At 42.5% G+C, this 14,336-nt stretch overlaps 1 protein-coding gene across 2 annotated transcripts in view; it reads left to right on the top strand.

The window, feature by feature from the left end:
• Window positions 1-4,895: 4,895 nt before the first annotated feature.
• Window positions 4,896-14,336, top strand: part of LOC114249849 (homeobox protein orthopedia) — a 54,322-nt gene continuing 44,881 nt past the window's right edge. The window contains exons 1-2 of one of the 2 annotated variants that reach the window (XM_089739032.1): window positions 4,896-5,305; window positions 12,602-12,730. In XM_089739032.1, the coding sequence (XP_089595158.1) occupies window positions 5,272-5,305; window positions 12,602-12,730 (163 nt within the window). In that variant the 5' untranslated portion in view covers window positions 4,896-5,271. The remainder of the gene's footprint in view (window positions 5,306-12,601; window positions 12,731-14,336) is intronic. The other variant, XM_089739033.1, reaches the window with a different exon arrangement.

Below are 14,336 nucleotides of genomic sequence, written 5' to 3' on the forward strand. Positions count from 1 at the left end.
TAAGTGGTTACTGGAGCCCATGGACATCTACAACGTAAATGCGCCACCCACCTTGAGATATAAGTTCTAAGATCTCAGTATAGTTACAACGGCTGCCCCACCCTTCAAAGCGAAACGCATTACTGCTTCACGGCAGAAATAAGCAGGGCGGTGGTACCTACCCGCGTGGACTCACAAGAGGTCCTACCACCACTTGTTAAGAATAGGATAGCAGATATTCTAGCTTACTCTTCTAGGTGCGGTCTGGATGTATACTTCTCGTGTATCGGATAGATAACGTTAGTACGTTCTCAGAATTTTGCAAACAAAATAAGCCTAACTACCTAATATTTAGTTCGTAACACTATCTACTACTTAATTATATAGTATATATCGACGCTTGAAAGGCAAACGTGACTAAGCGACAATGCGTGAACTTTACAGTAGACTAATTTGAAGTTGAAATACCTGAAAAAAATCTATTTTAACGAATCTAGCTGTAGGATTGAAATGATTTTAATAGACCTAGAAATATATATTTTTTGCGCATCGAATATGGTTATTGCCTATCATTTATGTACAAAGCAGTTATTGTCGCTTAGTCACGTTTGCCTTTCAAGCGTCGATATGTATTTAATTAGATATGTCAGCGGCGCGCGGAAACCATAATAATATTACTTACATATTATGTAGTGTCCCTTCCTTAGCAGCGTGCCGCGGCTTGGTGCGTGGGAGCTATCGACTTACCATCCAGGGAACCCTCAGCTCGTCCAATTTCGACGACAATAAAACAGATAAGTAGGTGCACGTCAGATTCGATCGAGGAATTAATATCCAGGTGAAGCGCGCAGTGAGAGGGCGCGGCGCGTGCCACCGACGGCCGGCTCTTTGTAATTCATTTACTGAAACATAATTGTATGTGACGAATGACAACTAAATTGTACGACGCCCCCTCAGGCCCCCGCCGTGCCCCCGCCGGGCCCCCGCCGGGCCCCCCGGTCGTGGAACCGCGAAAAGTGGGAACGCAGCACACATGTACCGAACGACATTTAAATTTAATTCATTTTAGAAAAAATGCGTTTCATTACTTTTTTTTATATTGACCTAACAGGTAGACTAGCATACGGCCCATTTGATCGTAAGGGGTTATAATCGCTCATGGACGTCAGCAATGCCAGGGGCAGAGCCAAGCCCCTGCCTACCGCTTAACACTCTCCACAAGCCTCGTTTGAAGAAGGACATGTCGTAGCGCTCGGGAAACACCGTGGAGGGGAGCTCATTCCATAGCAGGATGGTGCGTTGCAAAAAAGACCTCTGGAAACGCACTGTGGATGAACGCAGTGGCTCCAGGTAGTATGGATGAACTCAACTCCGGTGGCGAGTGGTGTGATGGTAAAAACGAGATGATGGTATCAAATTATTACGTAGGTACTATAAAAAAATATTTGCTTGGGAAATGTCGGCTCAGGAATGACCATTATTCGTTATTAAGAATCAGCTCATCAAGTCTCATCGCTGTCGTAAAGTGGTTTACCGATTTTGACATCATACGCTCACGGATGGGTTCGAGACTCGAATGAGAAGATCCGCATTCCTCTCGGACTATTGTCTTTATTGAGATAGTCTTCGTGTGGGTCATGTCACTCGCATGCGCATAATATGTAAAGCTACACCTGATCAGACGGAGATAGCTTGCTGCGCTTGCAAGTCCGGGGGTGGGGTGGTAGCAGTGACTCACCCCCACTTCGACAAAGCGGCACGACATGAGAACCCTCTCATCGTGGCCGCCGGTAACTACATTCCCGATCCTGCGGACAGAATGGAAAGCAGTCGACGTCGCCGAAAACACGTCATTTCGGATCCTCCTGATCCACTAACGGTGCTTTTAGGTACCTCAAGCACCGGTCAGCGTTCTCGTCGAACCCGTCGCTTGCCACGAAGGGCTCGACGAGTAAATCAACCCTCAGACACAGCCCACTGAGTTTCTGGACGGATCTTCTCAGTGGGTCGCGTTTCCGATCCGGTGGTAGATTCTGCGAAGCACGGCTCTTGCTAGGGTTCGTGTTAGCATCGTCGTCAGGTTTGAGCCCCGTGAGCTCACCTACTAGTTACGATTACGCTGAAATAGCCTCTCAAGACGCGCATATCCATCAAGCAAACGTTTCTTCACACACGCGACAGGCGCATTGAAGCGTAATATAGGCGGTAAGTACTCACTTGTGACATTCGCGCAGTGCAATTGATAACGCACTCGACACGCGGCTGAGTCTTGCAGGCCGCATACAAGGACCCTCGTAAGACAAGACATAATGTTAGCCTCTCAATATTGCTCTTGTACGGCTAATTAATGGCGCTGCTTCGGCGTAGAGGTTGCGGGAATGCAGACGAGCGGTTTGTGCGACATTCGCGATCCAACGCTGTAGGTACTTTTCACGCGCTTTATTATTGTTTGTACTGACATGTTTATTCAGTCTACTGGTTAGGCGGGAATAATGTACTACGTAGGCCATGTTGGGTTCATAGTCACTTTGTTAAGAATAATGAACAGTTTTTTTTTTTTTTTTTTTATTGCCGCGTATGCAGACGAGCTTACGGCCCACCTGATGGTGAGTGGTTACCGTCGCTCATGGACGTCAGCAATGCCAGGGGCAGAGCCACGCCGCTGACTAGTGCTACCTAAGTCTATCATTGGTATTAGGTGTGCTAGTACAATATGTTTGTTTATTTTGTAGTACATCTAATTTAGATTTGCATCAAACCTTAGTAATTGAAACACGCCGCTGTGTCTTTCAGCTGTATTTTTTTTTTCAGCTGCCTGAAACCGACGAGCAGGAAATAAAAAGCAAAGATTACAAAGAACCGCTCGTCTGCCCGCCCCACTCCGCCCCGCGATATTAGATATTTGGAATTCAGATGTTACGTTCATAAACAAAATTGAATGTGACAACCACTCGAATGTATTATGCGATTCTTTTATTAAATACCTTCGTTAATTAGCACGCGGCCAGAGGGACGGGCGGAGGGTTTGGGGGAGGGGGAAACCAACAATGACATTACTACCTATTTTTTCCTATCTATTCGCTGGAAGTAAGAGGCTATTCCAGTTACGCCCGGGCGGATAGGTGTGCTCACGGGCTCAACCTAAGAGAATTGCTAACACTAGCCCAAGCAAGAGCAGTGCTTTTAACACCGGTTCGGAATCGCGACCCACTGAGAAGGTCCGGCGAAAAACTCAGTGAGGTGTCTATGGGTCGAAGTCGAAGTCGTCGTGGCCAGGATAAGACGTCCGGTGCATTCGTGTTGAGCGATGCACCGGTGTTCTAATCCCAGGCAGGCACCAGTTTTTCTAATGAAATACGTACTCAACAGATGTTCACGATTGACTTTCACGGTGAAGGTATAACATTGTGTTATAAAAATCAAACCCGCAAAATTATAATTTGCGTAATTACTGGTGGTAGGACCTCTTGTGAATTCGCGCAGGGTGGGTCGGTAATGCGTTTCGGTTTGAAGGGTGGGGCAGTCGTTGTAACTATACTTGAGACCTTAGAACTGATATCTCAAGGTGGGTGACGGCATTTACATTGTAGATGTCCATGGGCTCCAGTAACCACTGTAACACCAGTAACACTACATTACTGCTTCATGGCAGAAATAGACAAGGTAGGCAGGAAAACTTATTGAAATTAGGAACGTGGTAATCGATGGTAATTACCCGAGCGGGCTCATAAGATGTCCTACCACCAATAAACACGCAAAATTTTTGCTGGGTTAATTGTTAGGTATTAGGTATTACATAATATTATCCCTTCACCGCCGCGACGAGTTCATACAACATAGCTACAGCATAGGTATGTCTCGGTGTATGAATGTATGTATCTTACTGGTGGTAGGACGTCTTGTGAGTCCGCACGGGTAGGTATCACCGCCCTAGGGTGGGCAGCCGTTGTAACTATACTTGAGACCTTAAAACTCATGTCTCAAGATGGGTGTGTTGTTGAAATCCACGGCTTCCAGTAACCGTGTACCGGATCAGGACTGGTCCGTGCGTTCCTCTATCAATCCAGTCAGTTACATGATATACTTAGTATAGGTCCTTTGTTTCGTGAAAATACTGTCATGCATAGAGAGTTCCGAGTTATCGTTAATATGGATAAGCCGGCGAAATTAAATAATCAAAGAGATTGAATTCCGGTCGCCGTCGGAGCTAATTGAAATAACAAAACGATAATTCGGCGAATCAAAGGATCCAGTCCACGTCCGCCAAGAGAGAGAGAGTCGATAAAAAGATTGCGAATAGCGTCCGGGCGGGCGGCGGCCCCGCATTCCTTATTCAACGGCGGCCGAAAATTACGAGTTTCTTTACAAGAAATTGCACTCAGCCTCCGACACTCGCTTCAATTCGAGCACACTTATTTACCGTTCGGCCTCTACCGACTCTGTTTATTTTTCCCATTACAAAAAAAAAAAAAACTAGAGAAACGCCCTGTACGAGAGTACCAACCGTAATATTTCAATATCCCCGTTTGGGTGTCAGCCCTGCTACATCAAAGTGATTTCCGACGGCGCTCATTGGTCGAAAGGACAGCGTTCGATATTTGAATTCCTGGACAGAAAGAGACGGGGAGACGCGATCTGTATTATAACGTCACGGGCGAGAGAAGGACCGACACATTTGAATCGATGATGAATTTTGTATGAACGTGAGAGAAGCATATCAATAATACGCGAACGAATGAAATAATAGATTATTCGTTTGTTCAAATCGAACGTAAACAAAAGTCAGCCGTTGTAGTGTTCTGGGAGCGGTCGTAGAGCGGGACGGGTGTCGGTCCGCGGTGCGAGAGACAGAGACAAGCGTAGTCCGTCAGCTCCGCAGTCGGGCCGCGCTCCGGCACAATGGTGAGGCAGTTTTTGTAGCAGTCTTCAGAGAGTATTCACATTACGCGATCATTTTGAGGGCGAACCAATCAAACAACAAATTCATACAAATTGATACTAAACTGTTTATATTAAATTTTATAACAAAAATTAAGTGTGCAAATAAGTTTGTATCGCGCCGGTAATTAAAACTAATTGGGTTTAATACAACGATAATTATTTTGTATTAATACCTCGTTCGGAGCGAGTTTGGAGACTGAGTTTTTTTTTTTTTTTCAAAACGGAAAATGACCTTTCGCCGTCGCTAATGGAGGGAAGTGCTCAGTGATTATATTTTGCTTTAGAATTGTTCTTGTGTGGTGTTTAAAAGATGGCGGCATAGGGGGCGGCCAGGGTTGGCCCTTTGAGGCCATGCTCAACAACCTCACCGCGACAGCCCTCGGAGGTAAGAACCATTAACTATCATTGTTATTACAACAGAACCTTCATGATACTCTTCTAGGATGCGCCAGGACCCTGCGTATGTCGGCCGCGAAGCAGCAATGCAGTTTGAAAGGTGGGACAGTCGCTGTACCGGACATTTGAGACTTCCGCCTCATGTCTCAAAGTGGGTGGTGGCATTACCATAATGATGTCTATGAATCCCGGTAACCACTTAGCGCTAGGATGGCCGTGAACTCATTCACGCGTTTGAGCGTTACGCAAATTAATAGATTGAATTTAAATCCCTATTCGGACGTAAGTGGAATTTCCTATCGGCAATATTCGAAAGTCTGCAATAGGTATGGACATTGTTAACGACCCAGTTCAAAATAACAATTCTAAATCGAAACTGCTTCCAAAATCTCGAAGGGAATTTCAATTTTAAATTGCTTATTATCTTTGAATTTATAAATAGTTACAAAACGCGTTTGTGTCTAGGCACACGTCGGAAAGTGTGCCCTTTTCTTTGAAGAAACAATATTAACATTCATATATGTAAGCATATTTAAAAAGTATCTAGTAAACGATAGATAGACCACGACCGCTCTGACAAGAGTGATGCGACAGGGACTTATAAGGGGTTGTACATGTACGCCCGTACAAACAATACCTACCATCTTTTTACCATCGCACCGCTCGCCACCGGACTACTACACATACTACCTGGAGCCACTGCGTTCATCCACAGTTTCCAGAGATCTTTTTTGACACATACCATCCGGCTTTGGAATGAGTCACGGTGTTTCCCGAGCGCTATGACATGTCCCTCTTCAAACGAGGCTTGTGGAGAGTAATAAACGGTAGGCAGCGGCTTGCCTCTGCCCCTGGGTTTTTTGAAGTCCATGAGCGACGGTAACCGCTCACCATCAGATGGGCCGTCTACTCGTCTGCCTGCAAGGGCAATAAAAAAAAACTGTCTAAGTTCGGATTGTCTACGGGAAGTAATCCGTGTCGCTACGTCACTAAACTACTAGAGGCCAGGGCCACAATGAAATCGGTTGTTCAAGATCTTGATACCGTGAAACGAAACGTATATCCTAATTTTTTATATTATCTGTGCATTTTTACTCAATCACGACTTTGGCGCCCTTTTTAATAAAAAACGAAAATTTTATCTACATAAGCATTACTATCGGACACATAAAACAAAACATACAAGCCGACTTCCACAAACCGACTTAATATTTGTCCTGAGCGTGTAAATCCGTATTAGTCCGTCTACCATTTGACAATGTAAATCCGAAGCTTTTAGAAACAAATTGTTTTATTAGGTATAAACGATTTATTGAATTCTCCGTGTCGATCGACCGAGCTAGCTACGATCGGACAGTAGAGCGGGCGTGGGCTGGGTCATGTACCTCGGATACTCGCAGGAGGTTCGGCCCCCAGCCCGAAAAAAAGTGTACCTCGGGTGTTTCTCATCTGATCTACATACGGCCCACCTGGTCGTAACTGACTACCGGAGTCCGTGGTCTCCGCCACGCGAATGACACCACCCACCTCGAGACAAGCAATGGATGAGTTAATTGTACCTACACTAAAAGGCGGTTATCGCCCGTTATAACTGAATTTAACGAAACTACCGGCGCGCCACCTGTCCTATGTATATAACACACGTTGTGACGTACCCTATAATTCCAACAAACAAAGAAACAAAGCTATATAAGTGAGGCATCTACAACGTAAATGCGCCACCCATCTTGAGATATAAGTTCTAAGGTTTCAGTATAGTCACAACGGCTGCTCTAACCTTCAAACCGAAACGCATTACTGCTTCATGGCAGAAATAGGCAGGGTTGTCGTGCCTACCCGTGCGGACTCACAAGAGGTCCTACCATCAGTAATTACGCAAATTATAATTTTGTGGGTTTCTTTTTTATAACACGATGTTATTCCTTCATCGTGGAAGTCAATCGTGGACATTTGTCAAGTACGGATTTAATTAGAAAAATTGATACTCGCCTGCGGGATTCAAACACCGGTACATACATAGGAATGCACCGGACGTCTTATCCTTTAGGCCACGACGACTTCAAAAGTCAACTATTCATTGCATATGAATAGTATAGATATAGGGCGGGCGGACGCTGAACCTGGGTCGAATTCAACGAACACACAACTATATGTTATTTTTATGAGATTAATAAAATATAATTATACCTACGTGAAGAATTTTGGGACTAAAGGGAGATCTTCCACCGAGCGGTTGATAGTACCTACTCGGCAGACCGACGATCCGAATACTGTTGTTCGGAACTTGTAATCCAAGCTTATTTTGGAAATGTTAGAAGCGAGATTCAAACATCTGTGAAATATCTTGTGATCTATTTTTTAAGTGACTTACTGGTAACTAAGACCTTTAGGTCATGTCTTATTTTAATTTATATTCTTATGTTTACGACAAATGAAAATATAGAATGAAATGTAATGAAATGAAGATGTTTAATTTGAGACATTAATCAACTGGGATGAAATTAAATGAGATGATATGGGATGAAATATAATCTCAGTAAAATGGTGGTCATTTACTGAGATTCTTTTAGGTGACTTTTTGGAAGATCCCAAGAAGCTACGTCCAGCGGATTTGTTTCATTTTCCCATATTTGTGCATTCTTGCGTTCTATGATAGCTACCGCCACAGAATATACTTTTGAAACCGTTCACGATACAATAAGTACCTAAGAGATTCGGTGTGCTCGTAGTCCAAGGTCAGATCCTTATGAGTCTTCCGTGGCCACCAAATCAGTAAAGATTTTTTTTATGATTGATGTATTGTGTTCCGAAGGCCTTTTTAGTTTCACCAGGACATATGGGCGAGCAAAGACTTAGCCAGGGTCCGTAAAGTATAGGAGACGCGTGACATATAAATAATGGGTAATTATGTCCATGACTCGCGCAATCCGGAGAAAATAATTCAGTTGGATACGTAAATAGAGTAAATGTAATGGAAAATAAAGAGCGTACCTATAGACAAAATATACCTATTCATAGTGAAATGATATTTATACTGCGCTTGTTGGTAGAATAAAAGTGCTCTGGCTATAAATTGGCTATAAACGCACTCTCCGTTTTGATAATGCTAATGACATGATCACTGTTTACCGACACACGTGCTTATTGGCTTAGACAGAGCAAGGTACTCGGTAGGAATAGTACCTGGCGGACACCTATAGGTTGCCTGAAAGCGAGGACATTATGCGCGCGGGTCGAAGCTGTGGCTTTATAGCTTTTAAGTGCTTAAGCTAGACACAGAACGGACATAGCGCATTTTTATCAAATATCACAGCTAAAAATGGCAATCTTTAAAACGACTACATTTGAAATCGGTTTATCCGGTTCTCCTTTCAACACGCCTGCACGTCTGGGGGTAGACACGGCTCATTTTTACGAGATTCAATTCCGGTAAGTCCTGTTTATAGGGTACGCTTAATCCGCGAAGCTGTGTGGGTTTGATTTAATGGGCTTCCTCGCGGGGGAGTTTGTTCAAATGTTCATTTTACAAGGATAGGCGCCAAGGCAGTGGCTTGGCTCCGCCTCTAGCATTGCTGATGTCCGTGGGCGATGGTATCGCGGCCGGGCCATCACGTGGACAATATGATAGTGTGCTTACAAAGGCAAAAAAATAAATTTGTTTTTTTGAAATACCTACTCATCTACTTCTTCACGTTCACAAATGAGTTCCGCTATGAAGATATAAAATCGTTTAGTAATCTGAGTATGAAACCCATAAAATTGAGCTTTGCGTAAAAGACTTGGCCACCGCGAACCACCGACCCAGGCGACGACCAACGCACAGCCGCCCTCACCCTAAGTACGCCCTGTTACATCCTACCTTTTTTTTTAAACTTAGCTGAGAGCCTTGAGAGGCTATTTCAGCGTAACTTTAACTAGTAGGTGAGCTCACGGGGCTCCAACCTGACGACGTTGCTAACACGAACCCTAGCAAGAGCCGTGCCTCGCAGAATCTATCACTGGATCGGAAACGCGACCCACTGAGAAGATCCGGCGAGAAACTCAGTGGGCTGTGTCTGAGGGTACCTACATCCTACCGATCCTATGTTGGCACTTTGTCAACTTTCTCTAACCTAACCCATAGACAGATCTCACTGAGTTTCCGCCGGATCCCTCAGTTGGTCACGATTCTAGTGTCGCTAGTGTAAGTCCTCACAGGTTGACTCCCGTGAGTGCACCTACCAAACCGTGCGAAGTTGGAATAGTCGCTTGAGTTACCAGCGGTTAGGTATATATTTCTGTGGTTTTTTTATTTTATTGCTTGCATGGGTGGACGAGCTCACAGCCCACCTGGTGTTAAGTGGTTAGTGGAGCCCATAGTTAACCACAACGTAAACGCGTCACCCACCTTGAGATATAAGTTCTAAGGTCTAATAGTTATAACGGCTGCCCCACCCTTCAAACCGAAACGTATAACTGCTTCACGGCAGAAATAGGCAGGGTGGTGGTACCCACCCTGCGTGGACTCACAAGAGATCCTACCACCAGTAATTACGCAAATTATAATTTTGCGGGTTTGATTTTTATTACACGATGTTATTCCTTCACCGTGGAAGTCAATCGTGGAGCTGTTATATTATAATGCATTACATAAATTGATTATAAGCCTTCAGATTTTAGTTATTACCTATGGTAGAATTTCGATTATTGGGTGAATACTATTAATACTAATACTGTATCATTAATAAACTTCACATGGTTTCCAACAGATAAATCGAATGACAAACCGTGATCCAAACTAAAACTTTGAACAATCTTTTCGACCGACCTAATAATTATGCATTGACAAAATCACTAACCTGAGAGGAAGTATTCCAATAAAATTTAGCTTTAGCTCGGACACATATTGTACGCCTAGGCAATGGTCCAGCTAACTTCAAAGCAAACAGCTCTGCTTCCTAGACTAGGATAAACAACATTATTCGGATGTAGGCTGCATTTTCTTTGAACATAACAAATTTAACAGTGAAAAATAGAGAATCTTGCCGGATAATATGCGGCCCGGCTTAAACGAGAGAATCAATTTGAGTGAAAAAACTAGATATATCCCAGAATTAATAAATTAATTTTCGTTTTTCGTCAGGCAACATTTGCAGTGCTTCTCAACCGATAAATGAGTCGTCTATTATCAAAGGCGGCAATCTGTACATTTGGACAAAAAATTTTTATTGATATGTCAATACAGATTTATTTGAATATAATCGTCTCCTTCAAAGAATACGGTTCAAAACCTGCATTAAATAAAGGTTAATAGTTAACCTGTTATTTATCTAAGATGTCGTTCCGAAGAGTTTTGTGACTGCCAATGGAATACAAAGTCAATAATTCGTTTTTCTGATTTACCAATCATTGTCCAAAAGTCAGATTGCCGCCTTTGATAATAGTCGACTCAAATAACAACATTTTAACGATAATTTTTCATAATTTCATCGTGTTTATATCAGAACTTTATAGCCATTCACAATAAGACCAATGCAGGGAGCCTTAAGCTGGCCCTAGCCTCAATCACCAACAAACGAAAAACAAAAACTTAACTTTCATCGCAACACCGAAGTTAGAATTGCCAGTCTTCAGGAAATCACCCATTTCGTCGGGTAAATAGAATTTTGAGGAGAATCGTAAAAGCAACCTAAAGTGCTTTTATGTACGAAACTTTCCCAATTCAAAGCTTTATACCGAACATTCGTGCGTTCGTGAAAAAGTGCGGCTGTAATATGTTTTTTTATGATTTTTTCACGCGAACGTAATCATGAATATTAGGTATACCGCACAGTTGTTATACGATAAAGTTTTTATTGCTAACAAAAAACAACCCATTTCATGACTATCGCAACGGATACCCTCCATATTGGCGTTGACCGTGCTTTCGAATAAAACCAGATGTTATTGATAAAAATAACTTTAAGTGTTTTATGTTAATTTAAAGACAAAATTTGCGGATTTTTTTCTAAAACTAAGGTCGGTCGTGGACGCGTTTTAAATAAAGCCGCGTCATTGAATGTAGACTATGCCACTGACATCTAAAGTTATAATTAAAATAATAAAACTAAAAAAATACGCGTTTATAGAAAATCCAACTAAAAAATAGAAATCAAATCAAATCAAATATTTTTTTTATAAATTTGAATGATAAATAGTATAAGAAAAAAAATATGGAAAAAAAGCGTGGGGTGCATGGTATCAGTAGTTATAAATATTTTATAAACAGATATGAGTAGAAGGGTTATTTTGACAGTATCCTGAAACGCACCCCACGCTTTTGTACAATAAAATCATTATTTCTTACACTATTTTTAATTCAAATTTATTTAAATTTATTTTAAATTTTTTAGTTGGATTTTCTATAAAAGCGTATTTTTTTTGTTTTTTTTAAACTATTATCTATTTTTTATTTATTAGTTGAATTTCAGTTTTTTTTAATATTGAATTGTCATCGGTCATTAATTTAAAACCTATTTTACCTAAACCATTAAAACCTATTTTTTTCCAAATTTCGAGTTAATCCGACGTTTTGAAGGGGATCAAAATCATGTTTTTTTTTTATTGCTTAGATGGGTGGACGAGCTCACAGCCCACCTGGTGTTAGGTGGTTACTGGAGCCCATAGACATCTACAACGTAAATGCGCCACCCACCTTGAGATATAAGTTCTAAGATCTCAGTATAGTTACATGTCATGTTCAAAGATTCCGTTACATACTAACTTACATTGTCTGAAGCTAATAAAAGCTTACTGGTGGAGGTGAACTTAAGGACCTCTTGTGAGTCCACACAGTTAGGTACCACCACCCTGCCTATTTCTGCCGTGAAGCAGTAATGAGTTTTGGTTTGAAAGGCGGAGCAGCCGTTGTAACTATACTTTAAACCTAAGAACTTATAGGTATCTCAAGGTAGGTTGCGTTTACGTTGTGGATGTCTATGGGCTCCAGTAACCACTTAACACCACTTGGGCCGTAAGCTGGTACATCCATCTATGCAATAAAAAAGTTATTCGTGAACATGAACAAGTAGATGGGTACGTATTTCATTTAAAAAATGGTAAATATATATTTTTGCCTTTGTAGGCAAACGAACATATAGCCGACCTGATGGTGAGTGGGTACCGTCGCCCATGGACATCAGCTATGCTAGGGGCAGAGCCAAGCCGCTGCCTTGGCGCCTATCCTTGTAAAATGGGCTGTGAGTTCATCCACCCAACTAAGCACTAAAAAATAGATAAAAAAGCGTATTAATGAGGTACGTTTCAGCAGGTCACAAAGAGTCGTGCCAAGAGGACAGCAAGCCGCACGAGATAAAGCCGAGTCTAGATCGGCCGCACCATGCGCTGGGCGTCCGGCTGCACGCGGCACACAACGTCCGCCCAGAACACTTACAGGGTATGATGATGAGCCTTATCCTACTCACAACATAGCCGATGCCTATGCTTGCGTAAACCTTAACTTAATTACAACTAATTTTACATTGTAATCTCATTTTATTATTTCCGATGCTCAAATACTTTCAGTCGTCAAATGAAATGTTAAAAATTATTTTATTACCGATGGCAGGACGTCTTGTGTGCCTGAATGAATGTGTACCACCGCCCTGCCTATTTCTGCCGTGAAGCAGTAAAGCATTTCAGTTTGAAGGGTTAGAACTGATGTTTATGTCTAGGTATGGCCTCAACGCAATAAAAAATCTCTATGACTCGTTAAAACCGAATAAAATACTAGATTGTTTTATTGTATTTATGGATGAGTGGTCGCTATCGCTCATAGACGTATATATGCTATAGATACTAAGTCAAGAGCCCGCAATCTGCTAAAAGTCGCAGGAATCTGTTGGATGTAGATTGCACAAAACCGACTATCTAAGAGAACCTTGTCCTAGAAAGATTATTATAGAGACTCTATATTGAGCAATGGCCGCCCGTGGGCTAAAAAAAAATGGTGTGCATGCACGTGAAAGAAGTTAAACTTCTTTTGCGGTCTGTGGTAGTGTGATCTTCTTCATTTTTCATCCTTATCAAATTTCTCTTGTAATAGGGAATGCTGTGTATAAGAGAAATGATCTAACTCGCTTTGTCCTTTCCCTCTCTCCACGATCGAATGGTTCGCGAGACGCTCTGTCTATTTTCTCACTCTCGCTCTTCTTAAATAGTATCTGTTCTCTCTAGCCGTAACGAATCTGTAGCGAGTCAAATTTTACTCTCAACGCGCCTAAAGAAATTTCACTTCAAAAACTAACTCAGGATTATCTTGATACAGAAGTAAGTCAATTGCGAATCCACGCCGGCCAATCTTACTTGTCAATCAATGGGCCCGGACTAGCAAAGTTGCATAACACGGCCAATTTAATTCCATTAATGATGTAATGCAAATAATGGAGCCCGCCAGACCGGAGATGGATGTACTGTGCAGATGAGTCACCGAGCAAACAACAAGCTTGTAGGAAACTTACAACGTACAATCAATGCGCGATATTTTAGGATGTTTACCAAATTTCATTCCAGATCCTGCGGGCTGAATGGTAAACAGTCGACGTCGCCCAAAACACGTCATTTCGGATCCTCCCGATCCACTAACGGTGCTTTTAAGTACCCCAATCAACGCTCTCGTCGAACCCGTCGCTTGCGACGAAGGGCTCGGCGGGTAAACTAACCCAGGCCACTGAGTTTCTCACCGGATCTTCTCAGTGGGTTGCGTTTCCGATCCGGTGGTAGATTCTGCGAAGCATTGCTCTTGCTAGGGTTAGTGTTAGCAATGTCGTCAGGTTTGAGCCCCGTGAGCTCACCTCAGGTAGGAAAAAAGAAAAAACACAAATAATTGTTTTAGCTTACGACACAGTTCCTTGTTGAACGCGTTGTAAGACCGGGTCAAGCTGGAGACATTGATAGCGTTTGTCTTATGCTGTAAATATATCAGTGACGATATAAACCAATACTTTTAAGGGTCAATGCTAGCATCGTATATGTCGTAGGCGGCGGCAGGGATGGCTGAGCGG

The sequence above is a fragment of the Bombyx mandarina genome, chromosome 28, assembly GCF_030267445.1.
Source record: "Bombyx mandarina strain Sakado chromosome 28, ASM3026744v2".
In the NCBI taxonomy this organism is placed as follows: domain Eukaryota; kingdom Metazoa; phylum Arthropoda; class Insecta; order Lepidoptera; family Bombycidae; genus Bombyx; species Bombyx mandarina.